The following is a 22,467-nucleotide window of genomic DNA, read 5'->3' as shown; positions in this document are numbered from 1 at the left end:
CTACGGGGGAAAAAAACACGGTGCATTTTCAGAAATGTTCAATTTGTTTTCATTGGATTGAAAGCTTCACGTTGATGTTTATCTTTTGTTTAGACAATTGCCAGATTTTGGATAGTACTTTTTAACATTTCTTGAAAAGTCAATGGTAATTCTGGGCAGGGACACTAATAATTTTCTGTGTTCATCTCTCATCCTGGATTGCCGATACAGAGGAACACTGTATCAGTAAAAATGTACCAAGTAACTGAAGGTTATAGCTCAAAACATTGTTCAGTTATTGTGACTGTGTAATTAAACGAGGTGGGATACTTTTACGCACCAATATGCTGTAACTCAGAATAATTGAAATATTTTGAGCAAATAGTTGATGTGACAATTTGGGCCAGATCCACTAGCTGTCGATGTTCTGCAATACTTCAGAAAGTTTCCTGTTTGATCACAAACTTTGAACACACTGCCTAGCATCTACAAAAGAACATGGGAAAGGCGCTGGTAATAAAATGTAAACAACGATTCGCTTCCCTGGTTCTTTTTCTTGCTCTCTAAACGCTAACAGAATAAATTGATGCCAGCATTGTAATTAATTTGTGAGCTGTACTAATTCTGGTAACTTGAACCGGCCAGTATAATCTTTCTAAGTGCTGGCAGCTCCGGTGGGGATTCGCACATTTCATGCTTCATTACTTAAGTCAAGCGCCTCCTCTCAGCATATAACCTGCGAGCACGCTGTCCCCTGTAATTAGAAGGGAGGTATAAAACTAATATATACAAAATATAACTTTTTAATGCCTAGATTTTTAGAAAACAAATGCGATGTAATTATTTCCAGCTCCCGAGAACTCTTTAACTTTACATATCATCAACACACAATGATATTCCATGTTGCAATTTTACTGTTTCAATAGCCAGAAATATTTGTGTGTTGATCAACATTTACTTCCACAACCAACATATATTATAGACAGAATTATATCAGTTATTGCCGGTGAATATTTCTTATTCCACTGACTAAAGTCAGTTCAAATATTGGCTGGTCAGTAGTATTAAACTATCTGATACAGCCTGGAAGGCAAATCCATCTAATCCATTTGTACTTGTAAATAGTTTCGAATTGAAAAATGATTTTCAATAAACTAATATTGAAAATTCAGGAAATGGGGTACAGTGATATTTTATAGTAGAAATACAAACTAAAAAGTTTGAGTCAAAAGTTATAAATGGCACGATGATATTTTTGTATTTAATGGTTCTACGCACTTAACCAGGACATACTTTCAGATGAGTTAAACATAGGTTGAAATGGGTACACATGGTTAATCTATTTTGTTATGTAAAAAGATTTTCCGCTGATCTACACGTGTAATTTACAAGCACCTACTGACAATGTACCACTGATGCATTTGATCTCGAAAATGCATACATTTTAAATAAAATGAATGACCAATAGAAATATAAGGTTTACTAATGACATACACAGTCTTTTTTAAAATAAGGCTGTCATGGAAGATAGTGGCCATGTAATGAAAAGAGCCCATCTGTATATTGTAAATACTTTGAAGGGGTGTCTGTTTCCGTACACGGAAAGCTATATCTAATACATTCACAAAAGAATAAATGCCAACGATATACACAAATATGTTGTGTGACCTTTTGCATTTCTGTTATAGGCATGGACCTGATACCATGCGATGAGTTGTAACTGATACTGAAGGGAAACTACAGAGGAGCTAATAGACTTTTAAAAAGTTGTATCAAGTCATTCACCCAACATAAGAAAGCTTTGGAATAAGTATGCCCGTATTATGAGGACAATTTAAGGAATTTTCTTCAAAACGTTAGAAAATAACAAACAAAACAAAAAAAAATCTAATTGGAGTCACAAATGTGCCCACTGGTCTTAACTAGATTAAGTGAAGGAATGGCTTCATTCTAACATCCACGGAATCAAGGTATGACACCCAGCCATCAATGTATGTGCTTTTGTAAGGCGGCCACCGATGTACCATTGAGTTAACTTATTTTATTCTTAAAGAAAAATTAGTACGAGAGCAGCATGAGATTTGCGCAGAACAGTTGTAAAGGTAATGTGAAACACGTGACACGTGCATTATCGCTTTCATTTAGTTAAAATTATTAGCAAGGTGGAAAATTAATTTAGCTATATTGTAAATGAATACAATTTCTTCTATAGTCATATGACTAATGTGCATAATATGAGACAAATATCATGTTTTCATTTAAAACGGATAATTTCAATGCCTTTATTCGATTGGCTACTCTGCGCTCCAAATCGCGCCTCTGGACTTCTATACGCAATTGTGTCCCACAGTGTAACCTTCTTAATTGTTTAAATGCTAATAACATTTTGCCGAGGCACGTTTAAAAAGAAACAAAATGGCAGAAGCAAATCCAGGCTCAAAATCGACGAGCAACAGTAATTCATACAAGATACAGAACAACCGGCAAATTCTGACCCGACGACCAGACACAAAGAAGATGCACACTAGTTCGATTGTAGAGAGGACGGAGAAGGTCGAAGTGGATCTCAATAGGCTCCTTTTGTTATATTCGTATAACAACGGAGTTAACGTAGGAACGAAAAAGGGTCAAAGAGAAAACGAAAAATAATTAAAGAAGTTTTAACCACTTGTTGAAGTTGATTCCTTCCTCTCTGAGATTTCTGTTCATTTGTGGCAATCTCTGCACCTTTTAGATAAGATTTGACACTCTTTTACCTGAGCTGCCTTTCCCTCCCCCTTCACCTGAAAGGTTTCACAACACTCCAAGTAATTGCAGATGCCTTTTGGAGGGAACAATAAACTCCCCCAAATTCATTGCAGTAGAGTTCCAGTAGTCACGAATAGCTCTGTGTGTGTGTGTTGGTCAAGATGAGAATTGGTGGTTGATGGTATTTCTGGACGTAAAGATACATGTTTGTTATAAATCCATCAATGCTGAGGCTGTTAGATTCTGACATACCTGATGATTGCGCAGGCGCGGACAGGTGGCACCCAGCATTTTATGACCAGGTGAGATGATTCTGTAGAGGTAAAAGGAGAAATTACTCTCGAGTTCGCAGATCTTTTGACGACACCACGGACTTCTCCAGGCAATATGTCGATACTGGGCAAAATGGGCGACTGGCAGGTATGTGGAGAATCTTACAAACGACACCACTTGGAGATTGCAACGTATGTTTCATTATCTGCTGAAAGTTGCTCTCTAAGAAGTACCTTAGTTGTGCCTTCACATATCATTAATAAATCCAAGCACTTGGGGCCGAAGAACTGGGTGTACTTGATGTCCTTAAGTCCAAATTTTCTACCAGTACTTATATTTATGGTTGACGTAAGTGAAATAAACTTAATAAGCAGTTTGCGGTTGAATAAGAGGAGGATTTAATCATTCCGAATAGCTTTAATTATTCAGATTAAAAAAAATCCAGGTTTTAGATACATGGGCAGTTTATGCTTTGATATAAGGTCTACACATGTTTACTTTAGCACTGTGTCTTAAACCCTTTTGTCTTTGCCTTCTGTGGTTTTGCATTGAATTTGTAGTCAGTTTGTTGCCTACCCAGCTTTCTAGGTTTGTAGAAAACACAACATTATAGCCAGAGGTCCAATTACGGTGCGATTAAAAACAAGAACTATTAAGGTCGATTTTAACACTTTATCCCAACTCTTGTTTATATTAAAAAGGCAAATGTTTGACACGTTGAATAAAATAGAAGTAACATGTTCCTTTTGAATTCTTATTCGCAATGAAAGTAGCGAATTATCAAAATTGATATGCATTTCGAGTAATTGCAAAATATGAATTTAATTTTAAATTTGTGAAAGACCTGCCTGGCAATCGATTATATATATAGGGACATTAAGCATTAAATATTAGTATTTATGCCAAACATTTGAAGTTTTTTTAAAACTCTGGTGAAACATAATCATAGATAAGTACAATTTTGTAAAACATAGTCTCCCTTTACTCTCTACAAATGCACTTAATAATTGTGCATTTCTAAATTTGCCCAGATTTCACAAGATTGGGATAAAATAGTGTGTCGCTGATTCCTGTCTTGAATTGAAAATTCAATTTACACATGTAAAGTATCCAAACTCTGACTGCTTAAGAGTTGGAATAATAAGATTTAAACTTCGTAATAATGTAATCATTTATAATTTCTATGATGGGACGGGATGGGAGGTAGAGGTGAGGGTTTGTAGTGTACTGGCATGTAACTTGTGGAAGTTCTTAATAAGTTGTGAGGGGGGAGGGTAGATTCTATATCACCTGAAGCGAGGTTACTGCCATTTAAAATGTTTGAGGGATGCTAGTTATTAACAAAGGAACTAATAACATCGGAATCAATTGAAATCTGTTTTTCCATTGAGCAAACATATAAGGAGTTTTCTTTTCAAAGAAGAGTATTTCAATGTTATAATGTATCTAGCAATTGTTTTTTTTAATGTTTTTCATATTGGGAAACGAAAACTTATGAAAATGACCGAAGCATATCCTCTTCTTAGACCCCATGCTTTAATACGTTAAAGGAGTCACCGGCTAACTACGCACCCAAAATTCCCTCTTTCCCGTGCGCTTTTCAACTATGTGCTCTGATATCACATATTTAAACCATTCGTGGAACAGCCAGAGTGAGTGCAATAGACGCGCAGAGCAACCAGAGAGAATGTAAGCCTAGTAAGAAAAAGATTTCATTGAATATGACCTCAACTCAGAACAGTAAAAATGTTTAACCGAATGATCCAATGCACTCCTCTTTTGCTTCCCCACCGAAAATAGACTGTCTTTATTTTAACAAGGGACCCGCACCTCCTTATGGTTAAATGCATAGATTCCCATTTAACTACAATGACGGCAAATTGGGAGGGGAGGGGGAAGGGCGGTTCGAGTGAATTTTTTAAACTCTCAAATACTTTCACAGAATGGAGAACCAAACTATTCAGTTCGAGTTGTTTCATCTGGGCTATTATTCATGGCAATTTGATATACTAGCCAATCAGAGGTTTATGTTATAACAAATAAGCTATTTGCATTTAATGCCTAAATGAGTTCTTCGGCAAAAAGTTAATACCATCAGATTTAAACGACTTTATAATAAATTAATACCATATAATAATATATAGTTCAATATATTGCTTAAACACAAAGTAACAGATAATTATATATTCTTTAAATTAACAGCCATAGATAAAATTGCACTGCCTGATATTGCTTTGACCATGAATTATATCTAATAGATATCAATTTTAATTCAGAACATTCTATTTCCTCTTGAACTAATGTAACAAAAAATACAAACGTATAATGCAAATGTCAGGTCCTGAATAAATACTGAACTACTGGATCTGAGCTGTTAAAAAAAACTTTCTAAAATTTGAAAACTAGGTGATTCTGAGAAACGAAAATATGAAGAAAAGGTATACATTAGGTGAACAGAGCGCGTGTGAATAAATTATATTAGCCCCCATAGACAAGTGATATTATAGAATATATATATATATATATACATATGCATATACATACATATATATGTGTGTGTGTGTGTGTGTGTGTGTGTGTGTGTGTGTGTATATATATCTAAGCAAACGGCAGAATCTGATTCCGATTCTGATTTACCTCGCTTTAGTCGCATTGCTGACTGTGATTCTCGCACGAGACGAGGGTGGAAATTATTTTTCATCGGGTATCAAAGGATTTGGCCTTTTGGAACGTGGTATCTTGCGGCGGTTGATATTTCAGGTCTTCTAATTAAAGACAATAGGTCTTGATGACATCTTTATCCCGGAGCTCCACTAAAAATGGTAATGAAGATTAACTAAAAACGACGCCTAAATCTGGCTACACAGATTACCTGTGCTGAGTCTTATCTTTACACACTTTGTCATCTTGGAAGAAAGACCTTGCGTCTCAATTCATAATTCAAAGTCAATTAGCTATTTATTACGATAATAACTTGTACGTAAAACAGCGAAACGATTTGGAAGACGGCGCTGGTTCGAAATACTTTGCTTTTAAGTCTCTGCTTATGCCTGGCCTTAAATAACTACATAACAGCCTGATTTCCACATCAATTGGTGGTAAACCTACACTTTACTCGCTTGTTATTTAAAGCTTGGAAAAAAATCAAAGAAGGGTGAATTTCGAATGAAGTTGTTCTGAGCAGATCCACTGTTCATAGCTTGCGACAGAAGACAGCCACCGAGAGCATCTGATTAGCAATGCATTTTAGCAGCACTTCATTCCTCCGTTCTAATAGGCTGAAAGTCTCCTAGAAATAAATTGTATAGTGATAAAAACAGGATTTTCTTTACCTGCTCAATCTAAACTTCCCCCGGGAGATGGTGTAAAAAATAGCAAGAGTAATGAAATTGCTATCAGCACGTAATCTATTTAAACACACCCACTGTAAAATGGGTAAATGTTAAATATTTGTTTATTAGATCACAACACGAAATATAGTCGGGTGCTTGGTGAATAAAAGAGTTTGACATCAAGAGTTGCTTGAAAATACTTAAAGTTATTACGGATCATTTGGATATCATTTAACTCGGCGAAAATTTAAAATGCATCTAATCGCGGTTAGTTATTCTTATAAAGAATAAAACATAGCACTTTAGATAATTAACAGCCCTTCCCGTATTTCATTGAGATTATGAGTCACTTGGGAAAGTATTATCGTATAAAGTACTGCTGAATCATCGTTGGTTTATCTATTGGAAAAAGAGTTTTTGCGCATTGACACAATGGCCCTTAAGTTTGGATTTAACAATTTGGAATCCCAATTCAATATAAAAAAAAGTGGTTCAATATACATGTCGAAAGTGCAGGGCACCCCGCTATGTATTTATGCTGACGTCCAGTACTAGTCGACAGGGCAAAGCTCTGTACCTGTGTCCATTGGAGCAGTAATGCGGTTGCATGAGAGTTGGCTGGCGTTCATATGCTAATTGGGCTGTTATTAGCGAGTTACTAAAGAGCTGAGAGGCGAACTCGATCGACCATTAGAGGGAGATCTCAGAGCACATACAGAGCTCTAAACCGACACACACTCTCTATACAGGACTGTCCGCTTTCTGATACACCCAGCCAGCCACTTTTACACCAATCCATGAGAATGCTGTGGAAATTAGCGGACAATATCAAATATGAAGAGTGTGAGGTAAGAAATTTTATATTAGCTTTAAAAAATAAAATGCAATTGTCAATGCACTGCCAATGGAACAAACATCTAGAAATCACATCCAATGCAATTCAAATATTGCAAAGGATTTCTTTAAGCATTAAACCATTTAACATAAATAGATGCAGCGAAAACAAAAAAGAAGCCGATGCATTCACACGTTCGGCTTTATATTGCAACCTCGGACTTTTTGTGCATTCATATTGTGTGTCAATAGCTCCCGTTTGTAAACAAAACAAGAAAAACAAAACGAGGTTTAACAAATCTGATCATTAGATTTTTTTTAAAAAAAATTCTGAAATATCTCTGTCCGATAAATCTGGCTGTAAACTTTCGTTTGTATATATTTAAAATAAAATATGTAAAAGGACAGAAGGAAAACGACCGTTTCGATGTAGAAATATCATTACACGTTAAAATGTTAAACTGATCACACTACTGCCATAAAGCAATATAGCGAATTCTGACGTAGCTGAGTTCAGTGCATGTTTTTGTAGTAAACTTCTGTAGTAAAATTTCCATCTGTCTGCATTTGTTAGTAAACGTTCGTTCCTTTCCCTCCGCCCCATACCGCCCAGTGAAAACATTGAAATCTGCACACAACAAACCCATGTTGCCGTTATGATTAAAGGATTTGCGTAAATATATGTGTGTGTGTGTGTGTGTGTGTGTGTGTGTGTGTGTGTGTGTGAGAGAGAGAGTGTGAGTGTGTGTGTGTGTGTGTGTGAGAGAGAGTGTGAGTGTGAGTGTGTGTGTGTGTGTGTGTGTGTGTGTGTGTGTGTGTGTGTGTGTGTGTGTGTGTGTGTGTGAGAGAGTGTGTGTGTATGTGAAAGCGGCACCAGACAGTAAGGTGGTAATGGCTAAAGGCCGCGACTATACCCGGATTGAGAAAGTTGATCTGTAGTTTGCTAGGTATTATTTGGGGAGTTGGTTTTTGTAGTTGTGCAGCCGGTCCAACGGGTTTACAGAGCTAGGCTGGAAGACAGCTCATTCCAGGAGCTGAACTAGACAGTCCTTGAGTTTCACTACCCCCCCCCCCCCCACCCTCTCCATGGAACTGAAGGCTTTTTTAAAAGTAAAAAAAGAAAGCGGCGGAAAGTATGAAGGATCGGCGTGATCTTCCGGCGAAGAGAGTTAAGGATCAAAGCTGAAATCCGTTTATTTGGAAGTGGCTTCGAGCTGAGTTTAGACAAAAGTGGTGTTTTTCAGGATCGCTGTAGGGAGCAGCCTGCGTGGAAGCGAATGAGGGCTCCGGAGACTCCATAGTGTCTCTGTCGCTCCCTCTGTCTCTTAACTTTTAACCCATTGTACGATGGACCAGGCTACTAATGACCCAAGAGCAGGGCAGAACGCATCTCCAGGAAAAGATCTCAAAAGGAAGAGAGCTGAGAGCCCGGGTAGCCTCTCGCTAGTCAGGAAACGAGTGCCCGCCGACATGCCTTTAGCGTTCTCTGGATTTTCACACGAAAACGAGGTGCAAATTCCTTCTCGTGTCACTCTCGTTCTCTCTCCTGCTTGTTCCTTTCTTTCTCTGTCTCTCTGTTTCCATCCCTTTCCCCCTTTCTCTCTCCGTCTCTCTCTCCCTCTCTCTCCCCCTCTCTCTCTCTCTCTCTCTCTCTCTCTCTCCCTCTCTCTCTCTCACTTTCGCATACCCTCGATCACTTTAAAATGTTCTCCTCTTCACTGTGATTCGTCAGACCCACCGGTGTGTCCCCCTCTTCTCTCTCTCTCTGATTAGATACACTGAATCTTTATTCAATGGACGTCATTTATAACAGACACAGCCTTCAGTTGCTTCCTCGCTTCACGCTTGATTTCCGACCATTCTTCCCTTATTAAGTATTCGTGTAATATTAATAGTCATGAATATTTGCTATTATGTGCGGACTTGAAGCCGCTGCTCCTCGTTAGTGGAGGAGAGAAGGGAAAAGTTTGAAAAAAATCTATCGACGTGACGCCCTGAAACTAGACACAAATGTGATTTTTTTTTATATGTGTGTTATTCCCAATGAAGACATTTTTCAAGTGCTGATGGATTCCGCTCCCTTGTTCCTGCATGTGACTTCCCGGCGTTGTGTTCGTGTTGTAGTTGTATAGTACTGGACTGTTTTTTTCCAATTTTCCACTCTAGGTCTCTCTCTTTTTTCCCCCTGACGAGCTCAGATCAGACTGTCCGCAGATGTTAGTGCACAGTTTCTCGGCTATGGTGAGTTACAGTGAGATGCCACTAGATTTAAGCAACCCCCATATGGTAGCACTTTTGATTTTGAACCCTGTGGAATAATATTTTGCGGAATTCGCCCCCCACTTACCACGTATTCATGTTACGGTTAAAACTTGTGATAGCAAAGATGCAAACAGAACGAATGTGCTTATCGAGCAATATTTTTAAAAATTGTTTTAATGCCTTGTTAATGTCTGATTTCGTTGCAGGATCGACATGATGGAACCAGTAATGGGACTCCACGTTTGCCCCAGTTAGGGACAGTCAGCCAGTCTCCGTATCCGACCGCCCCGCCGCTGTCTCACACCCCTAACACGGATTTCCAGCCACCTTACTTCCCTCCACCGTACCAACCCATCTACCCGCAATCGCAGGACCCTTATTCCCATGTGAACGACCCCTACTCGCTCAACCCTCTGCACCCGCAACCGCAGCCACAGCACCCGACTTGGCCACAGAGACAGAACCAAGAAGCCGGTATCCTGCACCAACACCGCGCTCTGCCGCAGCTGGCTGGCTTGGACCCACGGAGGGACTACAGGCGGCCTGAGGTCCTGCTACACAGCACCCACGGACTCGATTCCGGCCTTGGAGATTCATTACCCATCCACAGCATCGGGCACGCCATCGAGGATGTGCAGGTAACTTCTTTGCAACCCTTGGGAGTTTTATTGTATATTTTATTTCAGACCCCTCTCAATTTCTCCCCTCCCCCTGCTGTTTAATGATATATTTTCAAATCTGAGAGGGCGTTAACCCCCCCCCCCCACCCCACCACCACACACAAACACAGTTATACAAAATTTGCGTTGGCGAAAAATTGCTCTTATTTAGAATTTCAAATATTTGGATAACCGATTTATTTCTAGATATAAAGCTGCATAAATTCAGCAAAAATCCAGTAACAACTACTCAATAACACATTTGTTACTAGGCATTAAATAAAAATGGATTATTATTTTCAATAGCCAAATAGATATTTATGTTCTTCATTTAATTAAATTGAACGTTCCCGTTTCAACTTTTGTTTGCAATTTGTAAACAATTAGCTCCCACCAGAGCACAAGTACTGTGTGCCTTATTCAATCTTTCAACTTGGCAGTAAAGATTTATTTCAATCTGTACTTTCTGGTCTGCCTCATCGTTGAGAAATGTATATTTTTAAATCCTTCTGATGCTTTAATTTCCCTTCTCCCGAGAAAAAGGGACGTTGTATTACTTGCACTGATTTACTAGAGCTAATTTCATTTCCTTTGCTTACTGTGGAGTTATTATTGTGGTGCATGTAAAATACAAATGGTATATGCTTGCATTGTATAAAATTGACCATTATTCAGTGGAGAGGGAAATTGAATTTATTGGTTATATCACAATTTGAATTTCTACCGTCAATGATAATCTGAAATATTTATAAGTAGATATTGCTTATCTCGCAAACAAAAGACGGTTAAAATGAAAACCAACCGCTCTGCTGGTCGGCTTAGTTTGAGGCAATATTGTGTTTCGAAACACTACTTTTAATTTCGTTTTACAAAAATGTAGATCTCAAAGCTCTCGTAAAATATTCATAAGCAAGAAACCATCATGCATTCACTTCCAAACAAATACTCATTATGAATGCTTAGTACGATTGAAAGCTGTTCAACATTCCACTTAATACCTGCGGCCATACTTTGCTTAAATGTGACTGGCTCTTTAACACACATACGCGCGCGCATACACACAAACAAAAATCTGCTGTAAACAAGCATAAAATATGGCTTTAACTGAATCATATGTGGTGTCCTTACTCTAGGATAACATTTAACAATAAAATCGTAAAGCGTTCCAAAAAAAGAGAGGAAAATCGGTTAAAAATAGTCTAAATGGTTCAGCTTATTTTGATGTGACTGTGTTTGTGTGAAATAGGAATTAAAAAGTCCTCACTATGGTGAAATATTGCCCAGCATTTGTATTGTATTGGTATAAGGGGAGGGGGCACACGTTTTGGAGTGTAATTATTATAATGAAGCTTCTATAACACTCTGGTGTCAATTCTTTAGACTGTCAAAGTAATACCAGTTTTGTACGTTATTGTAGGAAGGCCAGCGATTAGCGCCTTCAGCCACGATTAATGGAGAAATATATTCTTTTCTAAACCTTTTAAAGTATATCGACTCCTGGATTATAAACCTTTTAAGCAAAACGGTTCTTAGATATTTTTCCCCCAGAAAAAAAGCACAGTATTTCAGTCGGTCGAGTCATGCTGTTAGATGAATGTTTAATAGAGACAGAGTTCCGGCGTTGGTTTTAGGAACTGGGTTAAAACTAAACCCGCTGAAACAGAAAAACAATAGCGTATGTCTGATTGAACCACAGTTTGAGAGAGAAAAACAAAACATAATGAGAAGCCGGGAGATAATGTAGTGGGAAGCTATAGATGGAGGTTGCAATAATAAATAACAAAGGGGGAAAATCAAAGCTGAATGAATGACGCGGGGTCCGCTCCTGACATTACAGCCGCGATTTGGAAGTGACTGGTATTTGTAAATGAACTGGCTGTTGTGCGAAGATTGCCAATCGCTCAGTCTCGGTAGAATTCGTGTCAAATTGGCAAACATATTTCGACATTGTACTGCATGTCAATGTTGAAATGAGCAGATTTGCTCTCACTTAATGGTCCCCATAACTAATAAAAGCTGAGGACAAATGCTCTTCTGGTGGGGAGAACTACTGGGGTTGGGCAGTGGATCGATATATACCCCAACCCCTCCCCCCCCCACACACACATACACACACACGCACACACACACACACACACACACACACACACACACACACACACAGATTTTACCTTACAAAGGGAAAATGATCAAATAAACGATTCTCAGGAATCCAGTCTTTTGCCAAACCCTTAAAAATACTACAACCAAAATTAAAATGATGTATTGAACAGGAAACGAGAATTATCACGCTGTGGTTAATGCACGCATTATCATATTTATTCAAAGGAATGTGCCAGGCACTGGGTGGATTTTAACAACTTCTAACGTAACTCAGTTCATGCAGTTCTTGCCGTGGTAGAGGCTGTCTACCGTCCTTTATTTCCATAAGTGTATGGTAATGTTATTTTAATAATTCCGTTTCAGCATGTTGATGATCAAGGTATTAACATCCAGGACCACACCGTTATTAAAAAAGGCAAGTTCTATTTATTTTTCTTTCAAATCCGGCATTTTTGTAGACATTGGTAGAGGCCAACTGCTTTATCGGCGTTTTGTATGCAGCAATTAATGGGAAACCAGGGGATGGAGACAATTAAGAGAGATACGGATACGATGGGTTGCTACATAACCCTTGGCTGTTTAAATTTTGGTGCAGCGGGACCGCTCACAGAAAAATAATTCTGCCCAGTCTCTGCACGTTGGTGTGGATTTAAGAAATTATTTACAGTTGTGCTCCTTTAATGAGCAGATGAATTAGGGAGCATATAAATCAAATCAAATGCTCGAATTTGCAGAAGCAATTATACTGTCGATTGGCGTTACATACTTTTGGGGGTTTGGTTAGTCATGTGCGTTTGGATTTGGACTGGTATATATTTTTGTGGATCTTTACTTGGGCAGTATGCATTTTGAGCTGAGTCTTCATAAAGAGCCGCCTGCTTCCTTTGCTAAGATGCTTAAAGAAATGTTGTTCTCGGAATGATTTGATCCGAACTGGGGATGCATAGAATAGTGCGCGAGTGCACATTAATTCGTAAAACTGCAGTTTACGATTAAATGGTTTAAGTTTCATCTTTCTGCTTCTCCAGGTTTTGTCACGTCAAATTACATGTGCAAGGGATAAATCTTAAGAGATGCTCTTTCCACGTCGACATGATAATTGGCTCTTTTATTAGTAATCTCAAGAGTTCGTTTAACTCCTATTGTCTCTGTTAGCCTCCCCAGAGCTATTAATGTCACAAGTGATCTATCCGGAACTAGGAACTCGACGCCTTCAAAGATCTAGAGTAGATTTCCAGTGGCATAAAGAGAGCCCCTAAGCAGAACAGTTGATTGCTTTGCAAAGGTGCTTTTTTTTAGTGTCGGGAGGGGGGGGTCTAGTGCAAATGCGTTGTGGACCTGTATTCTACATTTTAATCGGTCAATAATAAAAATGAATAATTTTGCTGCACTGGTTCGTTCTCTAAAGTGAAGGGGAAATTCGATGGATACTTGCATTGTTTAGTCTAATTCCGCTCTGGTAATCAGATTTCCACAATTCTTCATTTCTCTTCCGGGCGGTTATAACGGCCCATTGGCTGAATGCAGGTTGTTTCGCGAAAACGGCCACATTAATTTCTTGCCAATTACATCTTTTTGTTGTTGTTGTTGTTGTTGTTGTTGCAATGAGCTGATAAATTGAGGTTAGGAGTTGATGTGTGGTGTTCCGGTATGTGTCGGCCCATTTTGCCGACAGAAGCAATCATTCCTCCCGTGCTGAGTGTTGTAGGATGTAAGTCCAGATGCGGACTGGTACAGAATTGAAATGCTATTAGGATGAAATACTATAATAACAACTAGCTCGTCTTTGCTATATTGTTGCAAAATAAATGCCTCGAAATTAATTTAACAAATAACTAAACACAAATAAGGATAGAGCACAATTTAAAGCAGTGTTAGCGATATAAACGTGTGACACAGACATATTAGAATATGAGTTCATTCTTGACTTGCCAAACAAGGAATCTATTTATGTTCTGTTGAATCACAGGAGCACTTTTTCTATTACACAATGAAAATGACTTTACTGTGATATTGACACGTTTGGAAATTGGCCTTGGCAGCAAAATGCAGTTAGCCAGCTAACTTTGGAAAGGGTGTGCATATAATAAAGACGTGGTTCACTTCAATTTGGTCTGAGTGCACAAATGATCAGGTTTCATTTTATGTTTGTCTTAAAATATACAATCTACAAGTACAATTCAGCTCAAGCGACATTGTATTAACGTGCACTGGCGATGCTGTTTTCACTGACAGTGTGTCCGATGAAGAAGACAAAGGCCTGATAGGCTCTTATATAAGATCTAATCGCAGCGGTGCAGACATGCTTAAACAGAGGTTGGAGTTGTATGTAGGGTTAGTGGGGACCACCACTGCGGAGAGTTGTAAAGTCACCTTTTCCTTCGTTTATGCAGTGCTAGCCATGGGCTGTGTTATTGATCTGAATGATGCCTCTCTTTCAGGTCCCATGTCCCTATCGAAGTCACACAGTGGGGTTGTCACCTCGATCTCAGTCAATAAGGACGGGCTCTTTGGCGGGGTTGCGAACCCAAACGAGGTGTTCTGTTCAGTTCCGGGTCGCCTCTCGCTCCTCAGTTCAACATCAAAGTACAAGGTGACGGTGGCGGAAGTGCAGAGACGCCTCTCTCCGCCTGAGTGTCTCAATGCCTCGTTACTGGGAGGAGTGCTTAGGAGGTGAGGGCTATGGGGCATCTTCCTAACCTGCTCAACTCACTGAAAACACACTGCTGCACACACAACAGGGAAAATAACATACTTCAGCAATGTTACTGTGCTTTATTTTCCCCTGTTATTAATTTAATTCCCACAACCACAATTATATCTGTTTGCTTATAAAGTATATTGCCTTATTTCGTGTCTGCATACGGACACGAATGCCCTGTCACACTCATCAATAGTTTGAAAAGCAGTCACTCGTTACTGAAATAAATGAAGGCCAAAACATCCTTCAGTGAACAACTTTACACACATTTTAACGGTATAATGACGTATAATGACGATATAAAACTTTGCATAGACGCAGATGAAGTTGTTTTAAGATATCAAAGGTTTGCATTAAAGAGAAAAGTGATCTTTACTACACAGCGGAATCACAGATTTGTTTGAAAACTGCTTTGTAATTCCCAAGTGAGCATATTTCAATTTTTTTTAAGTTGTAAATCTTTCCATGTAAAAAAGACTTTAGTTGCAGGATGGGTTTGCAGTAGCAATTTAACCAGGAGCTTCTTTTTTTTTAAAGAGCGAAATCTAAAAACGGAGGACGATCATTAAGAGAAAAATTAGACAAAATTGGATTAAATTTACCAGCCGGTAGACGCAAAGCTGCAAATGTAACGCTACTAACATCACTTGTTGAGGGTAAGTGAATTTTATTGCATTTCCTTATTAACGATAAAGTGTTAAGTTGGGATGTTTGTGGAGGGAGCGGGAAATTTTGTTTTTGTGGGACCACGTGCCGTTATGTAATCCCGCACCGACAGAGAGCAGTTATTGCCTGATGTTAACCCTTCAAAGTGCCGGCAGTAAAGAAGGGAGAGTAACAAGAGTCCGATTTTTGCACTGAACACTGCAACGATTCTCTTAGATGTATACAGTAAGCTTCCGCCCGAGTTATTAGAAGAGAACCCTGACATCACCAGATGTGGTTAGAGGATGTGGTCGGTGTGTTGAGGGAGTGTAGGAAGATTGCAAATCGCTTTTTTTCCCGCGGGTCGGGAGCGCAGAGAAGGTGGTGCCTGGATGGATTGCTTTGTGCTTTTAGGACTAATGTCTGAAGTAATATCATGCGAATGAAGTGTTAATGATGGACCCTTATGCCTTATTATTGTCTCCAGGAGCGTTGAGCTACAAAATAAGGTGCATCACAGCGGCTGTAGAAAATATTTTAATTTACCTGGCTTGGAGAGTGAGATAATCAAAAGATTATTTGGTAGGGAATACGTCCAAACCTTATGACTTATGCTCAGGAGCCTCTTATGCTTATGACTTCTTTAGTATTTCCCTCGTTGGATGTACGTATAAAAAACAGAGCTAGGAGTGAAAAGCGTTTGTGTATCTGTCTATAATTGATGTTCATTGTGTCCAAGGTCTAGGTTGTAAAATGGTTACAATAGCCCAGTGTGTCAAGATAGTATGGAGAGAGGTTCTTAAAGAAAATCATTAATCTGATTATCGTTCTGGGTTATAATTAGCCAGGAGTGGATTCACGCGTAGATGCTTTGCTGATGAATGTGTGACCAGTTGGATTTCTAAGGGCCAGGCTGTTGGACTGTGTCTGTTGTTATTGTTTATGATCTGTTCCATTTTATGGAAACGAGTTACTGGACTCTGCCTTTGAAGCACTAATTGGCGCATGCGTCCTTCCGGTGCTGGCTAATAGCAGGAAGCCCTGCAGTAAAACCCAACTGGTTCAGGAAATTAAAACCAAAGGCTTTGAAATCAACAAAAAGACAGGGTTCTAGAAACTAATGTACCGAACTGTTTAAGGGAAACTGAAAAATATGGTTTTTTTTTTGGCAAGGAGTTCTTCTTCCAAAGTGCTTAGTCTGCAATCGTGGGGAACAGTATTTTATTTTATCATCTTATGGAATTGTTGTAATGATAAAAACATGGTAAATCTTCCAGAATGCTGATTATTTATGGTGTATTGCATCGAACGGCACGTGCATTTGATTTGAGTCATGCTTCCTTTTAAACAAGCGGATTTGTTGTATTTTTACCTGGTCAATAAACTGCTCCTATATTTCGAAGCGTAGTTAAACTACGGTTCACCCACAGGCGGCCTTTTTTCCCCCTTCACAATTGACAGAAGTTCAAACGTATCCACACACGACTCATCTTTTCACAAAGTGCTGTCTAAAAGTCAAGAGAACCATCCCGCTGTAATGTTTACGAGCCAGCGTTAAAAAACAACACACGGCGTTTCTGCCCTGCATAACTACAGTATGTCTTGTTGTTCAGTTGCGTTGGGTTTATGGAACGCAGGCTTATGTGCAAGAGGATGTTGCATAGACAGGAACATAGACTGCCACTGAATGTATGACAACAAAAGAGATATTGTCAATTTATTTGATATCCTATCCAGTTCGCCATTTAACTCCTCATAATGTCGTTAAATGACTCACTGAAGCTTTCCAATTTTTTTTATTGTATGCTTCAAATATTTAGTTTGTGACAAATGACAATAGTTCTGAACTATTTCTTCCATTAAGCTGCTGAAAGAAGCTGCACTGTAGTGTAGAAATGTTAGTTATCGTGCAAAGAAATCTAAATATTTAAAGAAATTGTGCATTTTTGTGCTGCATTGTACTCATGATATAATGATCATTTTAAACAAATCTGCAAACAACTTGAGTCTTTTTAATCTAAGTCCTGCCATTAAAATCAATCGTCTTATAATACGTAGCTCCAACCAAATTTCAATAATGCAAGTAAAGAATCTGCTGCATTTTACGGGATCATAAAATCGGCTTTGAAGCACTTTACATGTAATTTGTAAAACAATTCTACTAAAATTTAGAGAACGGTCACTGTAATCAGTTTGCATGTTATATCAGTCTGCCATCATTAGAATCAATTGCCATATTAAAAAATGGATTTGAAGGATCGACCTACATTGTGGACATGTCATTCACTTCCATGCCCAGGTGAAGCCGTGCACCTTGCCCGGGATTTTGGCTACGTTTGCGAAACAGAGTTCCCAGCCAAAGCAATAGCCGAGTACGTCAACCGACAACATTCCGATCCCAACGAGCAAGTGACGCGCAAAAACATGTTACTGGCAACAAAGTGAGTCCTTTTCTTAATGAAAACTTCAACTGAGTTTTTTTTTTCACCCTACCCCTTCCCCGCATGCATATACTGGTCTCCGTTAAGTTTCGTGTATATAGTTTGCAAGAACTCTTGGGTTTGGATGGGTTTAAACTCGGGCATATGGATATTCTGAATATACCCATTTGGATTCTGACAAGTGCATAGAAAAAGGTTTAGGAGTAGAATGTGGATCAGTAGTCGATAACCCTCACACCTGGTTTGCTTGTGGTGTTATCCTCAGTATTCATTTTAAGACCTCCTGCTATCAAGAGCAGCGTCGGCTCACTTGGCGTCCAATGCTTTCACTGTTCGAGCACATGAAGCAACGTAATTTTGTGAAGTCACATATCAGACGGAGTTATTTAAGCCCGTAATATTTTCTCAGCGGCTAATAAGTATTATTTAGCAATTGTGTACAGCCGAACTGCGTGGATGAAAAGGCACGTGTGAAAAGTAAATTATCCGTGCTGAAATGTTGGAGGAAATTTCCAGGCTTGTTTTCTAGCCTTTAATTAAGAATTTGAAATGTCACCGAAGGGCATTGCGGTGTATAGGCACTGGGAGGTTGGTGGAGCAATTTGTATCGATGGTTACACTCCCAGTGAACTCAGCATTTTTTCAGAAGGTTTGAGATCTTTCCACTTCAGGCGTAGAGATATATTTTACCTAGTTTCAAAGAGACTTTGAAAATGGATTCAGCATAGTAAGTTATATAGAATACCAAACATTGGTCTAAATTTACAGACCTAATCCAAGGTACACCCTCATGCACACATTCAGACATGTATGCACGTGCTCGCGCACACAGAGGACCAAACATACGCGCGCACGCACGAGAAGCATGACTTGAGCTATATGTATTATAGTGATGATTTCATTCACATTAATTAATCTGATTTTTCTAAGACAATAGCGCTGGAGGACAATATAGTTGTTACTGCCCTCTGCATTCCATTATGTTAATTTGATTTTTTTGTTATGAATTTGTCATTTAACAGCATTTTACACATGGGTACACACTACATATTCAGAACGAGGAAACAAAGATGAGTTCAAACTTCAGAGTGAACGCTGAATGGTCTGATGTTTACTTTGGTTTATTAGCATTCTAAATTTCAAGTAGATTCCATGCATTAGAGTGCATTGTATAACAAATCCTTTAATTTTAACTTCAGAAATTTAGTTGAAATGCACTGTAACGCTGGAAGTATTGACAACTTATGCTAAATGTGCACTTCGAGTTTCTTGCCGTTGTTTCAAACGTATCAGGAATTTATAATGATAGACAAATAATTAATTGGAGTAATCGGGATCAATTTAAATGTTGACAAACATATTTAAAACAATAATCGGCCATGGGTCCATCAAGTAAAGCTGGCAGTAGAGTCTGCTACAGGTAAACCTGAACGAATCCTTCCTGTGAAGCTGTCCACTGTTATCCAGGACAAACATAAATTTCATGGTAGTGGATTTTGAACCAGAAGCCGTCCTTATGTTAGTCCATTTGTTAAATCCCTGTCTCTGCCAGAGTTGTCACACGAGGAAGGGCGAAGCGCTTGGAAATTAATTCGAAAATTATTCTAAAGTGTGCTGAGTAGAAGTTGCGGCCTTACCAATCCCCCGCTCATCCGCTCCCTCGAATAGATAATACAGCATGAACATTACAACCTGTTATCTTAAATTTCAGACAAATCTGCAAAGAGTTTACAGACTTGCTGACACAAGACCGATCTCCTTTGGGGAACTCACGACCTGCCCCGATTTTGGAACCTGGTATTCAGAGCTGCCTGACTCACTTCAGTTTAATCACACACGGCTTCGGGAGTCCGGCTCTGTGCGCTGCTATAACTGCCTTACAGAACTATCTCACCGAAGCACTGAAAGCCATGGACAAAATGTACATGAACAATACTCCCAACAACCACACGGGTGAAAATCCCAGTAAAAGCGGAGACAAAGACGAGAAACACAGAAAGTAGTTGGATAGCAAACTGCAATTTCCTAAAGAAACAAAACATTTAAAAGTTGTCATATAGGTGTGACTGTTTCCCTCTCAACCCGGAACTCGGAGCCTTAGCGAGCAGAGAAGACGATGAAGAATTTTGAACTGTTGATTAAGAGAGAAAGGGAGAAAAGACAAGAAGTTTCTAAAACTTTTTACCGAGTTAAACCTTCATCGGACTGCATCTTGATTGACATACCCCGTTGTTTAAGATTTTAAAGATTGTAGTCACAATCATTTAAAGAAGGTAACGAAAGCATATTTTATCAGTATTGTAAGTAAACTGGAGCAGTTCTTCTGTCATTACCATTCTCGTTGACAAAAAGAAATCCTCTAAGTCTAGGTATCAGTCAATTTAAACAACCATTGGAACTTGCAGTTCACGGTATAGTAAGGGAAACGATGTTCATGTATGTATATATTTATTTATGCGTAATTTAATGGGAATTGTAAATATGGTGCGTCTGTTTAAGCCTTTATTTTATTTATCTGGTGATATCGTTTACCTCCTGTAAGTGGGTTTTAATCTTCATCACATACAGTAGATCTTTCCGTGATTTTATGGTACTTAGAAAAATATTGGGGAAACCCTGGGAAAACACATTTTAGCCCTCTGTAGCATGTTGTGGCGATACACAGTTGAACAAAATCCAAGAAGGTGGGGGGGGGGGGGGAGGGGGGAAAGAAGCGAGTTTTATATGACAAACATCGAATAGTTTATAATACCACAGGAATTCAAATTTAAGAATACCCATTTTTTTAAAAAAAGCATCTGTGATGTTTTTTTTGTGTTTTAAAATATCCCATGTGTTGTGACAAAGGAATTATCTGACACCATGTCTTCTTTCCCTACTGAAAAAAGCAGAGCAATAAACTGATATTGTCTATAGAACGGTTTAGTATTTTATTGTTGAGCTGACAGCATTTGGGACGAGCTGATATCTTGTATGACCGGTGGCTAAATTGGAAACAGTTTTTAGCTGTATTATATAGAGTTGTGTTGGCAATAGTTTACATGCCTGTCGATGTATCATAGTCCTTTGTTACCCAGATAAATAAATATTTGATACGCTTTATGTCGATTTTTTTTTATTCAGTGGCTCTGTTTTGCCCAGGCGTATTTTTACTTGGCAGTATTTTCCTGCAGCCTTTCTGTATGGTTTGCAGTAATTGGGTTTAACTCTCCCTTGGCAATTGCTCCCCCGCAATAAGCAGCTGAACCCATTGTTTCCCTCAAGTATAATAAAAAAAACTTGAACTTCAAGTTAGAGTTGAACAGGCTTGCTTTGGTAGTTTATTGAGTCGTAATCAAAATAAATGATAAAAAGGTAGCGGCGTTAGACTGGGAGGGTGTGTGGGGGTTGAGGATCGTGGATTGGTGGGGGCGGAGGCGGTTTGAGGGTGGGACGGAGGGGTGGGGGAGTGTATTGCCCTGGTTTTCGCTGCCCTGAAATAATGTACCTAATGATGTGACAAGTCACTAAATAAACCTCGCAGATTTTCATGATACTGCGGTTATAAAATGTCGATCTGCTGTTTGACTCTTAACACTCTATTTTCTCAATGACAGCGATTTTTTAAGATAATGATAATCATTTTAATATTTCCTAGCGGATTTCCAGGGAGACGTGCTGAGGAATACTGCATATTGTTTACTGTCTGCTTTAATAAGTCGATCTTCCTACCAACCTCCCTCTCACCCTCCAGATCCAATGTGTGAGGTATTTTTCATTGCTGTAGTACTGTGCAACCAATAGATTTAAAACAATAAGGTTGGAAGCGACATTACCCTTTTTATATTGCATTTATACAGGCTTGATGATTCGTGAATAAAGTAATGTGCTTGCCATACACACAATAAATTCTCGGCTAAGACATAGGATAAATCTATGAGATAAGATAAGTTTAATATATGGTTTATAATAAGGACGTTTGGTTCTTGTTGACTGCAACGTTAAATTCTTTGTCAAATGCAGTTAAGTTTTATGGTATATTATACACGGAAATTCTAATCTAGATAAGTGTGTGTGTGTGTGTGTGTGTGTGTGTGTGTGTGTGTGTGTGTGTGTGTGTGTGTGTGTGTGCGCGCGCGCGCGCGCTTGACACAAATGAAATGCGCAATGTTAGCAGGTGAGGTGAAACGTTGTCTATCAGAGCTGTTTTTTTCTCTGGCCGGGTCTCAGACTGTGTGTGGGATATAGTACTTACCTCAGGCACAATGGCATTCATAAACATTATTTCAAGTCTGCTGTCTGTACGGAGTGGGGGGGGGGGGGTGGTGGAAGATACCACTTAAAGAAATATCAAAGTGCATTTATTAAATACCGATCCCAACGTCAAAGGTGTAAATACCTGGGAAGTATATCTTAATTTTAAATGGCGGGTTAGCAAAATGAACGTCTCGGAATTGATTGCAACGGGAATGATATTTTAATGAAATGATATGCATGTCCAAACCGTTCAG

The 22,467-nt window shown here is 38.9% G+C and overlaps 1 protein-coding gene across 3 annotated transcripts; it reads left to right on the top strand.

Annotated features, from left to right (window-relative positions):
* Positions 1-7,076: 7,076 nt before the first annotated feature.
* tfap2a (transcription factor AP-2 alpha) lies at positions 7,077-21,332 on the top strand. 3 transcript variants are annotated; one of them, XM_059972447.1, is made up of 8 exons: positions 8,287-8,675; positions 9,333-9,407; positions 9,635-10,066; positions 12,554-12,605; positions 14,632-14,863; positions 15,429-15,547; positions 17,836-17,977; positions 19,689-21,332. In XM_059972447.1, the coding sequence occupies exons 1-8, from the start codon at positions 8,514-8,516 to the stop codon at positions 19,978-19,980; spliced, it is 1,506 nt and encodes a 501-aa protein (XP_059828430.1). In that variant the 5' UTR covers positions 8,287-8,513; the 3' UTR covers positions 19,981-21,332. The 3 variants fall into 3 exon arrangements, with proteins under 3 accessions (XP_059828443.1, XP_059828430.1, XP_059828440.1); XM_059972460.1 differs by lacking the exons at positions 8,287-8,675; positions 9,333-9,407 and adding an exon at positions 7,077-7,180; XM_059972457.1 differs by lacking the exon at positions 9,333-9,407.
* Positions 21,333-22,467: the final 1,135 nt, after the last annotated feature.

The sequence above is a fragment of the Hypanus sabinus genome, chromosome 1 (genome assembly GCF_030144855.1).
Source record: "Hypanus sabinus isolate sHypSab1 chromosome 1, sHypSab1.hap1, whole genome shotgun sequence".
Classification (NCBI taxonomy): domain Eukaryota; kingdom Metazoa; phylum Chordata; class Chondrichthyes; order Myliobatiformes; family Dasyatidae; genus Hypanus; species Hypanus sabinus.
Note: the sequence above shows the minus strand (reverse complement) of the source record. Positions and strands in the feature narration are given on the sequence as shown.

Coding starts and splice junctions, on each gene's coding strand:
- tfap2a (XM_059972447.1), top strand. CDS start 8,514: ATGGACCAGGCTACTAATGACCCAAGAGCAGGGCAGAACGCATCTCCA. Junction 8,676..9,332: donor GATTTTCACACGAAAACGAG/GTGCAAATTCCT, acceptor TTTCCACTCTAG/GTCTCTCTCTTTTTTCCCCC. Junction 12,606..14,631: donor CCACACCGTTATTAAAAAAG/GCAAGTTCTATT, acceptor CCTCTCTTTCAG/GTCCCATGTCCCTATCGAAG.